Source organism: Denticeps clupeoides, chromosome 1 (assembly GCF_900700375.1).
Source record: "Denticeps clupeoides chromosome 1, fDenClu1.1, whole genome shotgun sequence".
In the NCBI taxonomy this organism is placed as follows: domain Eukaryota; kingdom Metazoa; phylum Chordata; class Actinopteri; order Clupeiformes; family Denticipitidae; genus Denticeps; species Denticeps clupeoides.
This window is the reverse complement of record NC_041707.1, coordinates 36488571-36507903: the sequence shown is the minus strand read 5'-3', so window position 1 is coordinate 36507903 and position 19333 is coordinate 36488571. Positions and strand designations below refer to the sequence as shown.

The 19333-nt window shown below is 48.3% G+C and overlaps 1 protein-coding gene across 1 annotated transcript; it reads left to right on the top strand.

Annotated features, from left to right (window-relative positions):
- The first annotated feature begins 210 nt into the window (after positions 1-210).
- On the top strand, positions 211-17365 carry rell1 (RELT like 1). Its single transcript, XM_028999891.1, has 7 exons — positions 211-519; positions 4608-4817; positions 8345-8419; positions 11741-11792; positions 14302-14544; positions 15508-15640; positions 15815-17365. The coding sequence occupies exons 1-7, from the start codon at positions 495-497 to the stop codon at positions 15830-15832; spliced, it is 756 nt and encodes a 251-aa protein (XP_028855724.1). The 5' UTR covers positions 211-494; the 3' UTR covers positions 15833-17365.
- The last annotated feature ends 1968 nt before the right edge of the window (positions 17366-19333 follow it).

Here is a 19333-nt window from a genome sequence, read left to right as displayed (position 1 = left end):
GCAAAAGTTTAAGATGTACATAAATAACTGGGTATAACTGTTATAGAACTGTATAGCAACGTATTCGCTTGTATTAAACGTGTTAAAATTATGTTTCTTTCAGCGGTGGCTCTACGACTACATTACCCATGATTCACTGCGCGTGTCACGTTTTTTCCTACGCCGCTGTAATCTGAAGAGATATCTGGGCTACGTTAGTTACTCTTCCGCTCTGACGTGTCCGGGTTCGTCAGCCTGTCTCCCCAGCGTCAGATCTTCCTTATCTTGCAGGCGTCCAGAGTGTCCGTCCCAGTGACGTGCAGCCATGATGCTGCTTTAAAAGTGGGATGTTCCCCTCTCCCGCCACAAGAAGGAGGAAATACGAGCTGTGCAGCTCCAGCGCTCCGGATCAGTGCAGATCACAGATTAAAAAAAAAAAAAAAACACCAGCGACGGGACGGGACGGGACGACTCCGCTCCGCTCCGCTCCGCTCACCTGGTAAAGTTGGAGGCTGATGGCCGATTCCGCTGCGCAACCCCGTGAGTAAAAACACACGAACCCCGTCACTTTTAACACCCCGAATCCACTCGACCCGCCCGTTTCCTGCGACATTATGTCTGCCGGTCTGCGTGCCAGCGTTAAAGCACGACGCAGCTTGTCGGAAGCGCCTTCGCGATTTGTGCCTCCACATGCCGAGTTGCATTCCGATTCTCCAGCTCCCCCCCATCCCGATCGGGCCTGCTGCTCCTCTTCCCCCTCTCTTCTCCCTCTCTTCCCCCTCTCTTCTCCCTCTCTTCCCCCTTTCTCTTCTCCCTCTCTTCCCCCTTTCTCTTCCCCCTTTCTTCCCCCTCTCTTCCCCCTTTCTTCCCCCTTTCTTCCCCCCCTCTCTTCCCCCTCTCTTCTCCCTCTCTTCCCCCTTTCTTCCCCCTCTCTTCTCCCTCTCTTCCCCCTTTCTTCCCCCTCTCTTCCCCCTCTCTTCCGTCACATGCTCGGGCTGCTGGATAATTCTGTGTCGTGGGTAAGGATGCTCGTGGGGGGCCAGTTCTCTTGCTTTTGGGGGACCGCGTGGTCACTTCCTACTTCTCAGAACTTCTGATCCACTCTGGAGTCCGGGGCTGTTCGTTGGGCCGGTTTTCAGTGGCGAGGCCGTCATCTGAGCACCGCAGGCAGGGACGGTTCGTTCGGTGACGCGGAGGCCGGTTCTCCCCCCTCAGACCAGGCAGGCTGTCGTTAGAAAACAATGACTAACGGTGAAATGAGGAAATAATTTCTGCTGACTTGTGTCCTCTTCTTTCTTCCTGTTATTTTCTGTTGTAGTGGGGCTAGGGCCCTATTGGGGCCTCAGTCACCGTGTTAGGGCGCCACGGAGGAGGAGTGGCCCTCAAGGGCCTGTGATGTCACGTCAGATTCGCACCAGATTTGTCCCACCCGCGGCCAGGACCTGGACGGTCCACCGGCACGAGAGAATCGCCCCTCCGACTCCCAACCCATGCGTTCTGTCTGAAGTCCCTGGCCTGAAACCAGTGTAACCGGCTGGAGTCCGGAATGTTTTGGAGGACATTCCGCTGCTATCAGACCAAAAAAAAAAAAAAAAAAACGTCCCGTGAAGCGCTGATGATGTGTGAGCGTCATGTCAAAAGTAGATAAAGCCGCACGGTAGACCCCCCCGTTTAATCGTGCCGCGTGGTTTGACTTGCCTCGGGCCTGACTGCAGATTCCCTATTGATTCCCTGTAAGTATCAGCATCGTGAGCCCTGATTGGCTGAGCTGATTTAATTTGTCATGCCGAATTAATTTAATTTATGCACCCATTTGTGTCCCAGATACACCGACGCGTATCTTTTTATTGATCCGGTACGATTAAAAATGGATTGTGCTGAATTTGTATTGTACGGTGGTGCGGGGTGACCGTGCGACGTACGTGTACTACGGTGGTGCGGGGTGACCGTGCGACGTACGTGTACTACGGTGGTGCGGGGTGACCGTGCGACGTACGTGTACTACGGTGGTGCCGGGGTGACCGTGCGACGTACGTGTACTACGGTGGTGCGGGGTGACCGTGCGACGTACGTGTACGGTGGTATGGGGTGACCGTGCGACGTACGTGTACGGTGGTACGGGGTGACCGTGTGACGTACATGTACTACGGTGGTGCGGGTGACCGTGCGACGTACATGTCGGGGTGACCGTGCGACGTACATGTACGGGGGTGACCGTGCGACTTACGTGTACTACGGTGGTGCGGGTGACCGTGCGACGTACGTGTACTACGGTGGTGCGGGGTGACCGTGCGACGTACATGTACTACGGTGGTGCGGGGTGACCGTGCGACGTACATGTACGGGGTGACTGTGCGACGTACGTGTACTACGGTGGTGCGGGGTGACCGTGCGACGTACATGTACGGGGTGACCGTGCGACGTACGTGTACGGTGGTGCGGGGTGACCGTGCGACGTACGTGTACTACGGTGGTACGGGGTGACCGTGCGACGTACGTGTACTACGGTGGTGCGGGGTGACCGTGCGACGTACGTGTACTACGGTGGTGCGGGGTGACCGTGCGACGTACGTGTACTACGGTGGTACGGGGTGACCGTGTGACGTACATGTACTACGGTGGTGCGGGGTGACCGTGCGACGTACATGTACGGGGTGACTGTGCGACGTACGTGTACTACGGTGGTGCGGGGTGACCGTGCGACGTACATGTACGGGGTGACCGTGCGACGTACGTGTACTACGGTGGTGCGGGGTGACCGTGCGACGTACGTGTACTACGGTGGTGCGGGGTGACCGTGTGACGTACATGTACTACGGTGGTGCGGGGTGACCGTGCGACGTACATGTACGGGGTGACTGTGCGACGTACGTGTACTACGGTGGTGCGGGGTGACCGTGCGACGTACATGTACGGGGTGACCGTGCGACGTACGTGTACGGTGGTGCGGGGTGACCGTGCGACGTACGTGTACTACGGTGGTACGGGGTGACCGTGCGACGTACATGTACGGGGTGACCGTGCGACGTACGTGTACTACGGTGGTGCGGGGTGACCGTGCGACGTACGTGTACTACGGTGGTGCGGGGTGACCGTGCGACGTACGTGTACTACGGTGGTACGGGGTGACCGTGCGACGTACATGTACGGGGTGACCGTGCGACGTACATGTACTACGGTGGTGCGGGGTGACCGTGCGACGTACATGTACTACGGTGGTGCGGGGTGACCGTGCGACGTACATGTACGGGGTGACCGTGCGACGTACATGTACTACGGTGGTGCGGGGTGACCGTGCGACGTACATGTACGGGGTGACCGTGCGACGTACGTGTACGGTGGTGCGGGGTGACCGTGCGACGTACGTGTACTACGCTGGTACGGGGTGACCGTGCGACGTACGTGTACTACGGTGGTGCGGGGTGACCGTGCGACGTACGTGTACTACGGTGGTGCGGGGTGACCGTGCGACGTACGTGTACTACGGTGGTGCGGGGTGACCGTGCGACGTACGTGTACTACGGTGGTGCGGGGTGACCGTGCGACGTACGTGTACTACGGTGGTGCGGGGTGACCGTGCGACGTACATGTACTACGGTGGTGCGGGGTGACCGTGCGACGTACATGTACGGGGTGACCGTGCGACGTACATGTACTACGGTGGTGCGGGGTGACCGTGCGACGTACGTGTACTACGGTGGTACGGGGTGACCGTGCGACGTACGTGTACTACGGTGGTGCGGGGTGACCGTGCGACGTACGTGTACGGTGGCGCGGGGTAAAGACAGTAACAGCCACCCTGCTGGTAAATTAAAAGTAGTCGTTTTAAATAGAATAGTTAGTTTTTTTGGTTTTTATGAATGGGTCCATTCATTCGCGCTGCAGACAGGGTGTTTGTTTGCTTGAACGCTATCTGCTCGTGAGTCACCTTTTGAGGCCGAACTGGAGAAGGTCGGGAACGCCGGCGTCCCAGACGTTCGCGGGACAACTTCCTGTCATGTGCGCGTGGGCAGTGAGGGTCACGTGACGACGTCGCGGGATGTCTCATGAAATATAGTTTAGTGTTGAGACACGCACACACACAAAGCCGTCATCACACTGGGCTCTTTGTGTTTTAGTGCGGAATGTGACACATGGTGGACGGGAGCAGAATACACGTGCCCTGTGACGCGCAAGTTGACCTTCGACCTTTCGCCGCTACGCGAGATGAACCCACCGGCCACGTTTGCAGTGGGCTTTTCTGCAGTAGCTTTTATTTTCATGGGGTCATGAATACAACAATTTCTTTTTGGGTTCTCTCTCAAAAAAAAAAAGATGAGGCTTCATGTCATTCTTCTACTCCGTTTTCAACTCTATATTCTCACTTTACCGTGTACAGATTTTACATTTTTTTCAAGTTCAGGTTGAGCCTCTTCTTGTGTCTGTCTTTTTTTTTTTTTTTTTTTTTTTTTTGCTTGTTTTGTACTTTATTGTTATTTTTTTACTTATTTTGTGGATCAATATTTAAAGCTTTGGTTTAATTGAGCTATAGAAGTAGAACTGACTGTGACCTGTTACACTGTTTAAAATGTATAATATATAATATAATGTATACTATAATATGTAATATAATGTGCTCTCTCTGTCAGTGGGGAACGTCACAGGCAATGCAGTGGACAACCCACGGAACCCGGAGCTCATCGCTTTCTTTTTGGTGCCGGTTTTCTTCCTGCTCGGCCTTCTGGGAGTTCTCATCTGCCACATCCTGAAGAAGAAGGGTTACCGGTGCACCACCGAGGCCGAGGAGGAAGAACTCCGCGAGGAGGAAGATGTCAAAGGGAAGGATCTGGAGAAAGGAGGTGATTTGAATTTCAGTGTTTAGAAAAATTGTGGAAATTCTGTTTCTTTTCCTTTCAAATATGTGGGATTTAATGTGCTTCATTAGTGCATTGGTGGCTTATAACATGAAGGTGATTGTCCTACATGACCTGTTTTGGAAAATATTGCTCATTGCAGCTGAGGAGCTTCTCATAATGTCAAAATTCTCAAAAAAAAAAAAAAAAAAAAAAAAGTCCAATTCCAGATTAAATCTGCCAAATAATGTCTTTTATCAAGCAGACAGCGGTTCGCCTGGACCTCACAAATCTGCCTCTGGCGTTAAAACCCAGACAGAAACTGCGTCACCCTCCCGTCTGTGACTTGCGTGGCCATGCCCTTTGTTTCCCTGCCGCTGTGGCCGAGTAGGATTCCCACCCTGAGCCGGTGGAACCTGTTCTGGGGATTACGGTGGAGAAGCTGCGGGTAAAAGACCGTCCGCCTGTCCCAGCGCAGGGCAACAAAGATGTCGGAGTTATTACGTTCGCCCTGTCTCCCTTTAATGAGCTGCAGGTCGGTCTAATGGCATTATCGCCGTTAGCCGCACAATTGGAGTCAGGTCGGCCGGGGCGGTATTAGGTCGGATTCACGGAGAGAGAGAGAGAGAGAGAGAGAGAGAGAGGTGCTTATCCGGGATGAGTCTGGCCTTTTAGCGGTTAATGATGGCGGATTAGATCTTTAGCTGAACCTGAGCCCCTATGGGTCCAGGTGTTATGGCAGCAGATGCTGCACCTGCTCAGTATTATGCAATATTGGATGGTCATAATGTTCTGGCTGATCACTCTAGATTGTCTTTCGCACACACACACACACACACACACACACACACACACACACACACACTCAGTTACAGTTTAGATAAGCACGAAGAAAAAGCATGTAGACGTGGAAGCTAGTATTGATCTTCTTAGAACGATTTGTAAATGTTTACACTGGTGCTATTAATTGCTCAAGGTGAAAGGCTGTTATGTATATTATGTCCACACACACACACACACACACACACACACACACGCACACACACACACACTCAGTTGAGGATGGGTCAACAGGTCTTCCTATTTTGAGCTTTGACTCCTCTTTTTAAATTTGTTTTTTTTTTTTAACCACGGCCTTTTTAGGACATAATGATATTTGTCTTTGTCACCGTCTTCCTCCGCTTATCCGGGTCCGGGTCGCTGGGGCAGCATCCCAAGCCACCTCCACCAGCTCTTCCGGCAGACCAGACTGGTGATGTAATTTCTGCAGCGTGTCCTGGGGCGACCCGGGGGACTCCTGCCGGGAGGACATGCCCGAAACACCTCCCCAGGGAGGCGTCCAGGAGGCATCCTGACCAGATGCCCGAACCACCTCAGCTGGTTCCTCTCGATGTGGAGGAGCAGCTCTGGTGTCCACCAGCAGTTTACGGGGGTTACCGCCACGACTGGCACCGGCCACCTTGCGACCATTCGGACTCAATGTCCCCAAAAGGTGGGAACTGAAGACCAGTTCTTCTGCCAGGCATTCCCAGCAGACCCTCACTGCACATTTGTGTCTGCAAGGTCTACGTGGCATCTTCTCCTGCCATCTGATCCAACCTGCCACCAGGTGCTGATCAGCTGACTGCTCCGCTCCTCTCTACCACAGAGTGGTAGTAGCCTAGTGGGTAAAACACTCGCCTGTGAACCAGAAGAACCAGGTTCAAATCCCACTTACTACCATTGTGTCCCTGAGCAAGACACTTAACCCTGAGTGTCTCCAGGGGGGGGACTGTCCATGTAACTACTGATTGTAAGTCGCTCTGGATAAGGGCGTCTGATAAATGCTGTAAATGTAAATGTCTTCACCCGAGTGTCCAAAACATATGGTCACAGGTCAGGTGATACGACTACAAAGTCAATCATTGACCTTCGACCTGGGCTGCCCTGGTACCAAGTGTACCGATGGGCATCCTTATGTTCGAACATGGTGTTCGTTATGGCCAAACTGCGGCTTGCACAGAAGTCCAATAACAAAACACCACTTGAGTTCCTCCCAATCACGTCCCTAAAGGTCATGCTGTCATTGCCCACGTGAGCATTGAAGTCCCCCAGCAGGACACGGGAGTCCCCAGTCGGAGCACTATCTAGCACTCGTCCCAGGGACTCCAAAAAGGGTGGGTACTCTGAGCTGTTATGAGGCTGCGATGGTCCACTCTACCCAGGTCGACAGTGTGCATGGACGCCAGCGGTCCCGCTGGAGATGCGGTGGGGACCCATGGTGGGCCTGCAGGGGATGGAAGAACATTGGGAACACATGAACGGGGGACCTTGTGTGGTGCTTGGGAGACTGTGAGGGGGCAGAACATGTCCTTTTTGGACAGGGACCCCTAACATGAAAAGAGTGGTGCTTTCTGGATGCCACAACAAACACTGCTGTGGTGTCACCAAGTGACAGCTGGTCCTGTCTTCTTCTGCAGCTCAAACTTCGCTAAAAAATGGCTGGGTGGCCGCTGGGCCACCACTGTTGCAGCCATGGCCTGTGGGAGCGTCCTGCCCAGGTTAGCCAAGCACATCATCTGGTGGGTCTGCAGCAGGGTGGTAGGTCTCTTCATCCTGACGAACCCCTGCAGCTTCATGGGTCAGCTGAGTGGCCCGCATGTCCTCCCCGTCAGAAGACTGGAGCTCGCTGAAGTCCAATTTGCTACCGCTTGCTTCTGAATGATCTCTGGGTCCCTCCAGTTGTCCCCTGTGAGAAATACAGGATGTAAATGGACAGTAATGCTTGCAGTCAGCTGAGTGGCTGACGTGGAGAGGGCTTTTGTGCTGGCGTTCATCCCAACTGGACCATTGTGGCCAAGTTTTACTCGGATATCAACACTGGAAGCTGCTCCTTCCTGCTGGCTTTGTGACCCAGAGAGGAAGGAGATGGGTGGAGCGCGTGTGTGTTTTTGTGAAGCTGAAACCAGGTCACCGGCTCCCAAACTGTACTGACCCATTTACAGTCACGTCCAGCCCCAGAGTTTCCAGTCACATGATGAACTCGCCAATAAAATAATGTCAGGAAATGTAAGGTGTGAAACAAAACATGGAGCTGGGTTTTTCTGGTTTAGGACACGCAGAGTAGTCATCTTCTCTACATCATCAGACACATCATCATACATTTACATTTTTTTTTTTTTTTGTGATCACAATGTCATGATGCTTGGGAACAGCTGGATCCTTCTCAGCGATTTATTTACGCGCATACATAGATATTTATAAGTGTGAAGATTCACTTAACTTGACCTCTGACCTGACCATATTATGAAATAATGCAAAAAAAAAAAAAAAAAACTCCAGTTCTCCTGTGGATATGAACAGTGAATTGGTTTGGTCCACAAATTCATGCAACTTCTGTCCCTTCCCAACAATTTCTCTCTCTCTCCTTGTCTCTGTCTCTCTCTCTCTCTCACTCTGTTATCTTCTTTTACACCTTCTTTAGTTTATATCTACTGCCATAACTATTCACATGGCGAATAAAAATATTGAAATCCCTCTCTCCCTCCCTCCAGAGATGAATGACACCTTCAGTGAGACCAACAACGACACCGTGGGACAGATCGTTCACTACATCATGAACAACGAAGGTAGGCGTGCGCGAGTGAATGGATGAGTGCAGTGTTGGGTGTGTGGAACCACGCGACCAGGTCCCGTTTCATACACAACCGTTCAAAAGTGTGTCGGTCATTTAGAGATGTCTCATTAAAAGACATAAACTGAGTGAAACCTCCAGTCCAGACATTGTTCATGTTGTAAGTGACTCTGGTAGCTGGAAATATCTGTTAATGATAGAATATCTGTATCAATGAACGTTATCGGTGACAATTAGGAACAATTCGTTCCAGTGGAATTCTGTGCTCATGAACCCAACTTTAAAAGCTTCACTGATAAAAGAAGCAATAAAACTGGCCTTCACATTTACATTTACAGTATTCATTAGACGCCCTTATCCAGAGCGACTTACAATCAGTAGTTACAGGGACAGTCCCCCCCCTGGAGCAACTTAGGGTTAAGTGCCTTGCTCGGGGACACAATGGTAGTAAGTGGGATTTGAACCTGGGTCTTCTGGTTCATGGGCGAGTGTGTTACCCAATAGGCTACTACCACACTGGGCAGTGGTGGCCTAGCAGTTAAGGAAGTGGCCCCGTAATCAGAAGGTTGCCGGTTCGAATCCCAATCCGCCAGGGTGCCACTGAGGTGCCACTGAGCAAAGCACCGTCCCCACACACTGCTCCCCGGGCGCTTGTCATGGCTGCCCACTGCTCACTCAGGGTGATAGGTTAAATGCAGAGGACAAATTTCACTGTGTGAACCATGTGCTGTGCTGCTGTGTATCACATGTGACAATCACTTCATTTTACACTAGTAGATTATGTAGTGCATCAACTACATCATTACTTCAAACTTTGACAGTAAAAAACTATATTTTTTATATTTGTTCTTTTCATCCCAATTCATTTTTTTTTCTTCATGGGAAAATACAAGAATTCCTAAATGACCCAAAATCTTTGAACTATTCTGAACAACCGCTCTGTAGCAATCTCAATAGAATTCTACAGATGCTGACTTTAGACTAAAGAAGTTTGGCGGGGCGGCGAATGCAGCTGAATCAGCAGTTTTTTTTTTTTGCTTTTATTTATTTATTTATTTATTTATGTGCTTTAAAAATGAACTTTTCTGACGGACATCAGGAAAAGGAGGTGCTGCCCGTTTTGAGGTGTGAATGATTGGCACGCTTCTGCTGTGAAACGCCGTTTTGTTTCTCGATAATGCCCTCGGTCCCGATTTCTGCTCACTGCGGCGTTTATTTCACTTCGGGGAGGAGAAAAAAAAACCCCCAAAAAAACATGAGCAGTGAGATTTTATTTTCTACCGCTGAACCCCGCGTGCTGAGCGCAGTTCTCAGTGGTTTCTTTTTCTTTTCCTCTTAGTCGTGGGATTTGGGCCGAGAGTGACTCACGGCTGTGGGCCAGCTGGTAAACCAGAGGTACAAACCTGGTGTAGTTGGCCATCTCGCTTAATATTACGAAAGGTTTTGTACAAACACGGCCTTCGGATCCATGTAACAGGTAACCAAAGGACCAAGAAGCCCCTTGAGGTTGTAGAGGATCTTGGTGTACCTGCCTAGTACGGCGTATATAATTATCGTTAATAATTTTCACATCTGTGGTTGGTTGGGTTTATTCGGCAGTATTTATAGGCTCTTTGCCAGGCCACACTTTTATCTGCTCCCACAGTGTGGGATGCTCACCCGACGTGTTGGGAAATCGGTTCGATTGAAATCGTGGCCTTCCTCCGGGTTTCAATCACCCAAAAGTGGAACCCAGGAAGGATCTAGCTGCGGTATGTTTTTTCTTTTTTTTTTTTTTAGCCAGGAGCCGCTTGGAAATCAAGGCAGGAGGTAAACTTGAATTTGAATAAAAGTAAAAGCAGAGTTTTTTTATTTTAAAAAAAAATATATATATATATATATGTGTGTATATGTGTATATGTGTTTGTGTGTGTGTAAGACTATTTCAGTTTACCCGGGACTTGCCATTTGGCAAAATAGTCCATTAAAGCCCCTGCCAGGGTTTCTCCTAAAACCCATGTTAAATTACATCAAGCCAAAGACGGAACCAGTGCAGCGCTATGCAAGCGTATGTTCAATTTTGGCCTGGCCGAGGAGTCTCGCTCCGAGACGCACCCCTCCCTGGAGTAAATGTTCATTTGTCACCGTGGCCGAGGTTCTGATGAGTCACGAGCGAGTTCCCGAAATTAGACCTGCACATCAGAGCCCGTCCCTCTCAGTACGACTGACGTGGGAGCGCGGAGTCGGTGTGCGCTGAAGCGACTGGGGTAACGTCCTCGCCGCAGAACTCCGACCAGGCGTTTTAAATCTCCTGTGCATTTATGTGGCCCCACCTTAAGAGGGGCGGGGCTCTCCCTGAACTGAGTGGTGTTGGGTAAGTTGCAAGGAAGCTCTTGCGCAAGCAGAGCAGGCGCGTTTCAGGGCGAGAGTCAAGCTTGCCTGTCCGTCTGAAGAAGACCAGGAAGCCTCTCCGAAGCACAGAACGTCCTCCTGTGGAGTGACCCGTTCGTTTTCGGAATAGGAGAAATTGTCACACGGTTCGGTTTCAGACGTCTGGATTCTGTGTCGTAAAAGCCCCTTGTTTACTTCTAATAACATACTCACAGCAGGAAATTATGGCGGGCCGTCTCTGTTTTAATTTAGAACCACTGAAGACCTTCCAGTTGTCCCTCCAATCCGAACAGAGACGATTAAAGACCCAACCCTGAATCCTGTCCTTTTATACCCGCACACATTTCTGTCTTCGTTTTCAACATGCAGATGAATCAATGCAGGGTTCTAATTTCAAATCCAGCTTCTTATAGAATAACCAAAAAAAGAGGGGATTCTAGCAAACCTGTAGTTCCTGCACATCGAGAGGATGTCTCTCCTGAAGCGAGACTCGCCATTCTGAGGCGTTTAGTGTACCTCTGCTGTACCTCTGCTGTACGTCTGCTGTACGTCTGCTGTACCTCTGCTGTGCTGAAGATGGTTGCTGGAGATCCGTTGTGTGCACGCTTTTCACTGCCTCTCTGCAATGCTGTTGAAGCCGAGCTTGTTCACGTCGGGGGGAAATATTTCGCTGGTTTTCCAAATTTGCAACCTAAACATTGATTTCCGGGCCTCCGATATTGTCTCTCATAGCGTGAGCAGCCTGCATTATTATTTTCAAAGCGAATTTAGTAAAGACATCAAATTGAATTCCTTAATCTTTTTCCAAGTGTATTGGCATTTCAGAGGAATGTTTTGTGCAGTTGGACTGTGTCCTGTTATATTTTGTCCTCCCTTTTCCCCCCCCACATGTAGGCTTGTGTGAATACAGATCGCTGATACATTCTTTTTCTCTTTCTATTTTCAGCAAACACTGATGCTCTGAAGGCCATGGTTATTGACAGCACAATGAATGATGGGTATGTTGCGTCTCATGTCTGTCCATTTTGTCCTGAAATGAAAGTATGAATGGATGGATCGCTCCAGAATGAATTATTAGCAGCAAATTCAATTTTCTCGAATTACTAAACAATAGATACACCAAAAACGAATAGTTTTACTACACAGTAGAGTACAATACAGTACAATAATACAATGGTAAATAAATAAATAATACAGAATGCAGTTTTCAACCTTCCCAAATTCTCCCACACATTTACATTTACAGAGGCCCTTATCCTTACAAATACTTACAATCAGTAGTTACAGGGACAGTCCCCCCTGGAGACACTCAGGGTTAAGTGTCTTGCTCAGGGACACAATGGTAGTAAGTGGGATTTGAACCCGGGTCTTCTGGTTCATAGGCGAGTGTGTGACCACTAGGATTCAAAATACTGACGCTGGCCTTAAAAAAAACAAACAAACCTGGGAGAGCACCAGCCTACTTCAGAGCCCTTATTACACCTCTCACTCCTCCGACCCTCCAGCCCTGCTCGTCTGGTCCTTCCACTGCTGAAGGTACAAGGAAGACTCTTCTCTGTCTTGGACCCTTGTTGTGGAATGAACTTCATCTCGAGGTCACCTTGGGGACAGTGGTGGCCTAGTGGTTAAGGAAGTGGCCCCGTAATCAGAAGGTTGCTTGTTCTAATTACGATCTGCCAAGGTGCCACTGAGCAAAGCACCGTCCCCACACACTGCTCCCCGGGCGCCTGTCATTGCTGCCCACTGCTCACTAAGGGTGATGGGTTAAATGCAGAGGACAAGTTTCACTGTGCTGTGCTGCAGTGTTTCACAATAACAATCACTACAGCCCAGTCAAAAATTTTCAAATGGCAGCTCAACCTCCCTCTTTAGAGAATATTTAGTAACTTTCTTATAGTCTGACTTATGCAACAGAGTGAATGATTGTATTTGAGTCCTTGTGAACCAGAACTGATTACTTCATTGGTGGTAACATAAGGGCGTCTGCCAAATGGCATAAATGTAAATGTAATGTATGTTTGTGTGTGTGAATCCCATGAAAGCTGGTTTAAAAAGCCGCCACTAGGTGTCAGTGTTCCCCACAAAATCCAGTTAAGTCGCGGCTCTCACGTTCTGCTGTAATTCGCTCTCTGGGTCGGGTAGAAGATCTGATTTCCATGATGAAAAGAGGTCATTTGGCTGCAGCTCATGAACTGGAGACGTCTTTAAAGTCTCTCATGAGGCCACTGAAGCAAGTGCCTTCTTCGAGATTCAAAGGAAACATAATGCATGGAACTTTTTTTCTTACTTTACTTTACTTTATTTAGCAGACGCTTTTATCCAAAGCGACTTACAAGAGGAAGACACCGGCAATTCTCGTTCGATTTCTATAGAATATTGAGTTTTCAAACTAAGAGCCCTGATAAGGCTCACACTTAGGAATGCTAGAAGATTAACAAAAAAAAAATATCTTTTTATTTTTTTACAGAACCAGCTAATAAGGCAGGTTTGAGGTTGTGTGCTGTTCTTCTAACAACAAGGAATCAAAAGGGGCCTGTGGTGCGGATTTATTTATTTTTTCTTTCTTCCCTGCTTGTTGGTGCTCTTTTCCCTTCTCGTTTCCTTTCTCCTCCAGAGCGCGTGCCGACCTTGAGAGGCAAGCAGCGTCAATTGGACGTGCGAGGAGAGAGAAGAGTGAGGAGAGGAGTGAAAGTGGAGTTATTTTTATGTATGGAGGCTGAAAGAGAGTGGATTGGAGGATAAATCTGTGGAGAGCGGGGAGGAGTGGGGGAGGCAGGATGAGGGATGGGGCGTCGTTGCGTACTCGGCCGCAGTTGTGGAGGACCACTCTCATTTTACAGACTGCTCGGCCGGGTGCCAGAAGAACACTTAGACCAAATCGAGCTGTGTGTGTGTGTGTGTGTGTGTGTGTGTTGAAGAGAGAATAGGCATATACAGCCTTGTGCTAGGGTGTGGTCCTCTAGGTTCGCTAAAGATGGTGTTTCATTTCGCCTCCGAGTAAAGGAGTCTCTGTCTGACCTTTTCTCACTCTTTCTTATTCCCCTTTATGATTTTTAATACCCCAGTGGGTCACATGCACCACACCTCTGATTCTCTGATTCTGTCCCTCTGCAAACGGTACGTGTTGCCAGGTCTGTCCCGAGAGCCACTGTCCTTTCACGTTCAGTAACGCCCCCGTCTGGAACCTGCTATCTTGTGGCCCCTCTCTCGATGTCTCTGGCGTTGTAATGGAGACAGATAGAGGCTCCAGACGCTGGCATAGTGGGGTGCTGCAATGGCCTGTGTCGCACACACAGAACTAGCACCGAGGAACCATCCATCGCCATTACTTGCATTATATCGAGGAGCACCTGTTTGTGTGAATAAATTGCCGCGAACTCAGACGGACCTCGGGGGAGCGTTTGGGAGCAGCGTTAGACCTCTGAAGGACGTTCCCCTCCGCATTTTATGAGGCAGCGAGCTGGCTGGTGTTCAGCTCTCTGATGCGCCTCTTTCCTTCCTCGCCAGGTCCATAACTCCGACGTCTCCAGTTACCCCCACCACCCCTGTGACCCCCGTGTCCCCGGGGGCACCTGCGGCGGCCAAACACACCTGCAACCACCTGCACACCATTGGGGGCGCGGCCGGCCAGAAAAACATCTGCAACCGCTGCAACCAGAAGAAGTGGCCCCTGATGCGCCGGCACTCCAGCAAGAAGCTGCTGGACAGACACAGCCATGCTGGGGAGGTCACCGTCCTCTCTGTGGGCAGGTGGGTCCTCGCCGCTCTCGACCCAGTGGACTGAACGCTAAAAGCAACACGTTCAGAAGAACGAAGGCCTGCGGCAGAGATCACACTGACCTGCCCAGGCTACTCGTTCACAGATTCAATTAGCATTTTCCTTCTCACTCCCTTTCTGTGTGTGTGTGTGTGTGTGTGTACCGCTCCGGTACTCCATAATGCTTTTAATCACAGCAAGATGTCCTCTGGACCTTGTCGTCTTGAGGTTATCTAGAAGTTCTTTTTAAAATACATACATCTATTTACCGCGAATTATGGAATGTGCTAATGATCCATTAGTAGAGGTGCAACGTAAGAAGCTAGCTATAACTAGCTGTATAACAGGCACATTTATTAACAAACTAAAGTCTATTGCTTGTTGGATAATTAATATAAATACATTCTAAAGTGTATTCATTCTCACACGTAAAGGTGGGTCGTTTCTGATGTTAGAAGAACAGAACAGCCAGAAACTAGCTGGCTGACTAAACAAATTAAGTAGCTAGATAGAAGGCGTCGCTTGTAATCTAATTATTATGAACAATATGTGATTGTCATTATCAGAAATACATGTTTTCTAATGTAAGACATTGAAAGTTTGAGAAACTACCTAATTATTTAGCTATCAATTATTTTGCTTGTTAGCTAATTAATATAAATTAGTGTTAAACGTTTCTGAGACAGTAGCTAACTGGAACATTTTACCTAAGTAGCTAATCGTTTTTTTGTCAGAAAATGTATGTAATTATGCTATGCTAAAATAAGATATATTAAAATGTGATAAACTAGCTAGGTAACAGGATACTGGCATGCTAACAATGCTAACCAGCTAAGAAACATTGCTAACATTTAGTGTGTGTTTCTGTAGGCTTTGTTTTGAAATTTTGGCAGCCCCGTTAGGTTCACGTTTCACCTCCACCACGGAATCTCATATTGCTTTTTCTGTGCCCTCAGATTCCGGGTGACAAAGTGTGACCCCAAAACGCTGAAGGAGAGAAGAAGCCTCCTCATGACGGAGCTGAACGGGAGCGTTCCCAGCTCCCCGAGAGAGCCGGTCAGCCGCCAGCGCAATGCGTCTGGCTCACAGGTGAGACCGTGGTTCTCTCTCTCTTTCTCTCTCTCTCTCTCTCTCTTTCTCTCTTTCTTTCTTTCTTTCCTTCCTTCCGAGACCCTAGTAAGCCAGCTGCAATGCCTTGTGTGGATACACGTGTAGTTACAGCGACTAAATAGATTGAATTTGTTTCTTCTTCTTCATGAACAGGTGGACAATGCAAAGTGACGACGCAGACGGCAGACGTCAAATGGCCCAAAATTTGATGCAGTGCACAGAGCGAGCGAGAGTATGAAATGTATGAAATTTAATTCCCTAAGTGAGTCAAATAAACAAATACGCCAGCCAGGGGGGGAGACAGGTTTTGGGCAACCTAGGCTCTCAGGCTGAGGATAGCCCCCCTGAAACCAGGGCACCATAATGCAGCCCGTGGAGGTGTGGAAGGAACTGGCGATGACCGTTCTCTTAACCCGAAACCACTAAATCAAGCAAGAAAGGAGTCGACGGGAGGATAAACAACCCCCCACCCCCCACCGTGACCCTCACCATGTCGTTGCCATGCCAACTGTGCCAAAGACGAGGTCCTAATCAGCGCTAGTTCCCTAAAAAGCAGTTCCCTCTCTGTGTAAACAGCACACGGGGGTCTGAAGATAGTGTCAAAGGTCACGCGATCGTCCAGTGTGGAATGAGGAGCCATTTCTGAGTTCACTGTGATTGACCTTCCACAACCCTATATCCGATAAGCTAAGCCTTAAAACTGCTAACGATCATGTTTTGTCACCCTGCACAGAAAAGATTTTTTTAACATTACGAGTGCCAGCTTTACAATAGACGGTCGTCGTCCTTGTCTGCTGCACAATGTCCTCGTCTTCTCATTCAACTGATTATTTTGGCAAATGTAATGGGTTTTATTATTTAATGGAAAGTTGTGTACATCAGGCATTGTGTGAATATGTTTTGCGAGAGAGAGAGAGTGTGTGTGTGTGTGTGTGTGTGTGTTTTAAGGAGGGCTATTCGAATTTTTACCTCAACTCATCAGCTCCTGTTTAAAGGGCTTCATCTCCTTGAGGCGTAAGCCGAGCGATCGGCCGTTACTTAAACACACGGGGGCTCTGTAACGTGTGATTTGTAAATGCATTTCCGAACCTTCTACTTCTGCTCTCCATTCAGCCTATCCATTTCGTAATACTACTTCATGTATGTACCTCTGGTGTCGTGTGATATCTCCTCTTTTTGTGTTTCTGTGGGTATCCTGGTTTTCACCTCGTCACACGTTTCTATGTATTTTTTTATTATTATTATTTTTTTTTAATGATTCCTTGACTCCAGGGCCGATTGCGGTTGTCACAGGGAAACGACACAACTACAGGTTTCTGGTCACTAGCCATAGGCAGCAGAGCGGGTAGATATTTGCACATTCTATTTGGTCATTCTTAAGAAATCGTTCAGAAATGAAAGTGAATTTCATGCAACAGGGAGTCTATTTGAAAATCAGATAAATATTAAAATTGTCTTTGTGGTGTTTCCCTGCACACACTGCAACAGGAATACCTTTTAAACATATATTTATACATAATAAAACTTTTTTTTTTTCTGTTTCTATTTGAAATCTATTTAATAAATGCAAAGTCATATGTGGATGGCGGAAAGTCATGTCCTTGGAAAAAAAAATGAATCTAAAATATTTTTTTTTAATGTAAAGAGCCTTTGATACAAGGAATTTATATATTAAAAGAATTAAAGTGATACCATTGTAATATATTGAATTTGTTTGATTCATTTTCTCTTTATTGTTGCATGTAGTTAACTTGCTACCAGAGTGTGTGTTTGTGTGTGATAGTCAGATAATGCCAAGGATTAGTGCTGTAATTCAGCTCTTCTGACCTTATCAGCCGCTATCAAATTGAGCAGCAAATTGAACATCTCTCTCGTAGCGCCGCCCTCCCTCCACCTTGTTTCCATGGTTTTCATATCTCCGTGTAGCTTTTGGAGAAGGGCAGTGATGACGATGGGCAAACTGGCTCGTCCTAATTAACAGGGGTGTGTGCAGTGCGCGTGTGGTTGAGCTGATGGTGTAGGGGCCAGGAGGTGCTTGTGTAAGTGGAGATGCACCACCTGCTCGTAATGAGCGGCTCAGCTTGAGCGTTGGTGATTGAAAAGGAGGCCTGTGGCGTCCCATTCAGGCCGTGACCTGGAACGGTGCGGCCACAGATGGCCATTGCGCAAAAGGCCTATCAAAGTCACAATTTGGCTAACTAATGAAATTAAACAGGCCTCCAACAATAGCTTGTCTCTTTTAGATGCTGGCTATCAATCCTGTTCGTTAAAACTTCGACCAATGACAACTCTTCGATCTCTTCCTCCGGCTCATCTGTGAGGTCCAGTATCATCTAAATGACTTTCTGTGAATTTGAATTGTGATATGCAGTCATTATATTTCTATATGAGCTACTGTCCTACAGGGCAAGTCATTTTTCCAAGGTGATGCGTTATGTGACGCTAAAGTGAAAATAGGCCCTAAAAGTTGCGCATTTGTTCACCAGCCTTCATGCAAACAGGGCTGTTTGCCTTCTTGCAGCTCTGATGAAAATCTGGTAAAAATATGACTCCGTCCATAACTGTAGCAGCCTCAGACTGATATCGAGTTTTCAAACATAATTGCCCACTCATTAGCTTACTGCTCACAATAGCTCACAATATTGCTCTACAAAAGGATTAAATGTCAAGTTCAAGCTGCAAGCAAATCTGTATGTGTGTCATCATTTTGGAGTTGATTCAGAATGATTCATATGGTAATAATTGCATGATCACTCCTCTCCAATAAGCACAGAGGTGCCTTGCTTGCATATAAACACCCAGGCTATTATTAGAAGGCTTTTATTAATTCAGTCTACCAAACTTCATGGGATTGTACGGTATATTCTGCTCACCTTGCTATGGCTTTGAGAATTCTTTCTACGTTGTCATCATTATTGTTATTATGACTTTTAATGCATGCATCATTCAAACAATTCATTCAATCCAAACATGCTGATTGTAAAGCAGGAACTGTTTTAAATGCCGCAACTTCATCCTCCTGTATTTTCACGAAATGTCTGTAGACTGCAATATAAAAAAAACAAAAAGTTCAGGTCTGCAGGTGAAGACGGAGCCGCTCACAGGACTCCGGTCTTATGTCTGTGGGACTAATCATTAATCCCTAATGGTGGTAGGGTGGTAGCCAGGGTGGTAGTAGCCTAGTGAGTAACACGCTCGCCTATGAACCAGGAAGCCCAGGTTCAAATCCCACTTACCTCCATTGTGTCCCTGAGCAAGACCCTTAACGCTGAGTGTCTCCAGGGGACGACTGTCCCTGTAACTACTGATTGTAAGTCGCTCTGGATAAGAGTGTCTGGTAAATGCTGTAAATGTCATGATCAATCCACAGAAATGCACACCCCTGCTCCTCGCGCGGGCGCCGCATGGATCCAAACTCCGACCACGCTCCGTCTTCGCCCATGCGGGCCTGCCCTCGTTTTCTACACAGGACACGTCTGGTGGGAGTGGAATGCGAATCCACGTGCTGTAAGATGCGCGCCCGCCGGTCGCCACAATGATTAGCAGTGCCGTGGGGGCGAAGTGACTCCTTGATGGCATCCCAGCCTGTCCGCGGGTGGCCTCGGCTAAATGTCCCACAGTTCGGTGCGCACGCTGACATTTTAGCTCTCTTGATGTGTAAATTGGGGACGG

Coding starts and splice junctions, on each gene's coding strand:
- rell1 (XM_028999891.1), top strand. CDS start 495: ATGGCCGATTCCGCTGCGCAACCCC. Junction 520..4,607: donor CGATTCCGCTGCGCAACCCC/GTGAGTAAAAAC, acceptor TCTCTCTGTCAG/TGGGGAACGTCACAGGCAAT. Junction 4,818..8,344: donor GAAGGATCTGGAGAAAGGAG/GTGATTTGAATT, acceptor CCCTCCCTCCAG/AGATGAATGACACCTTCAGT.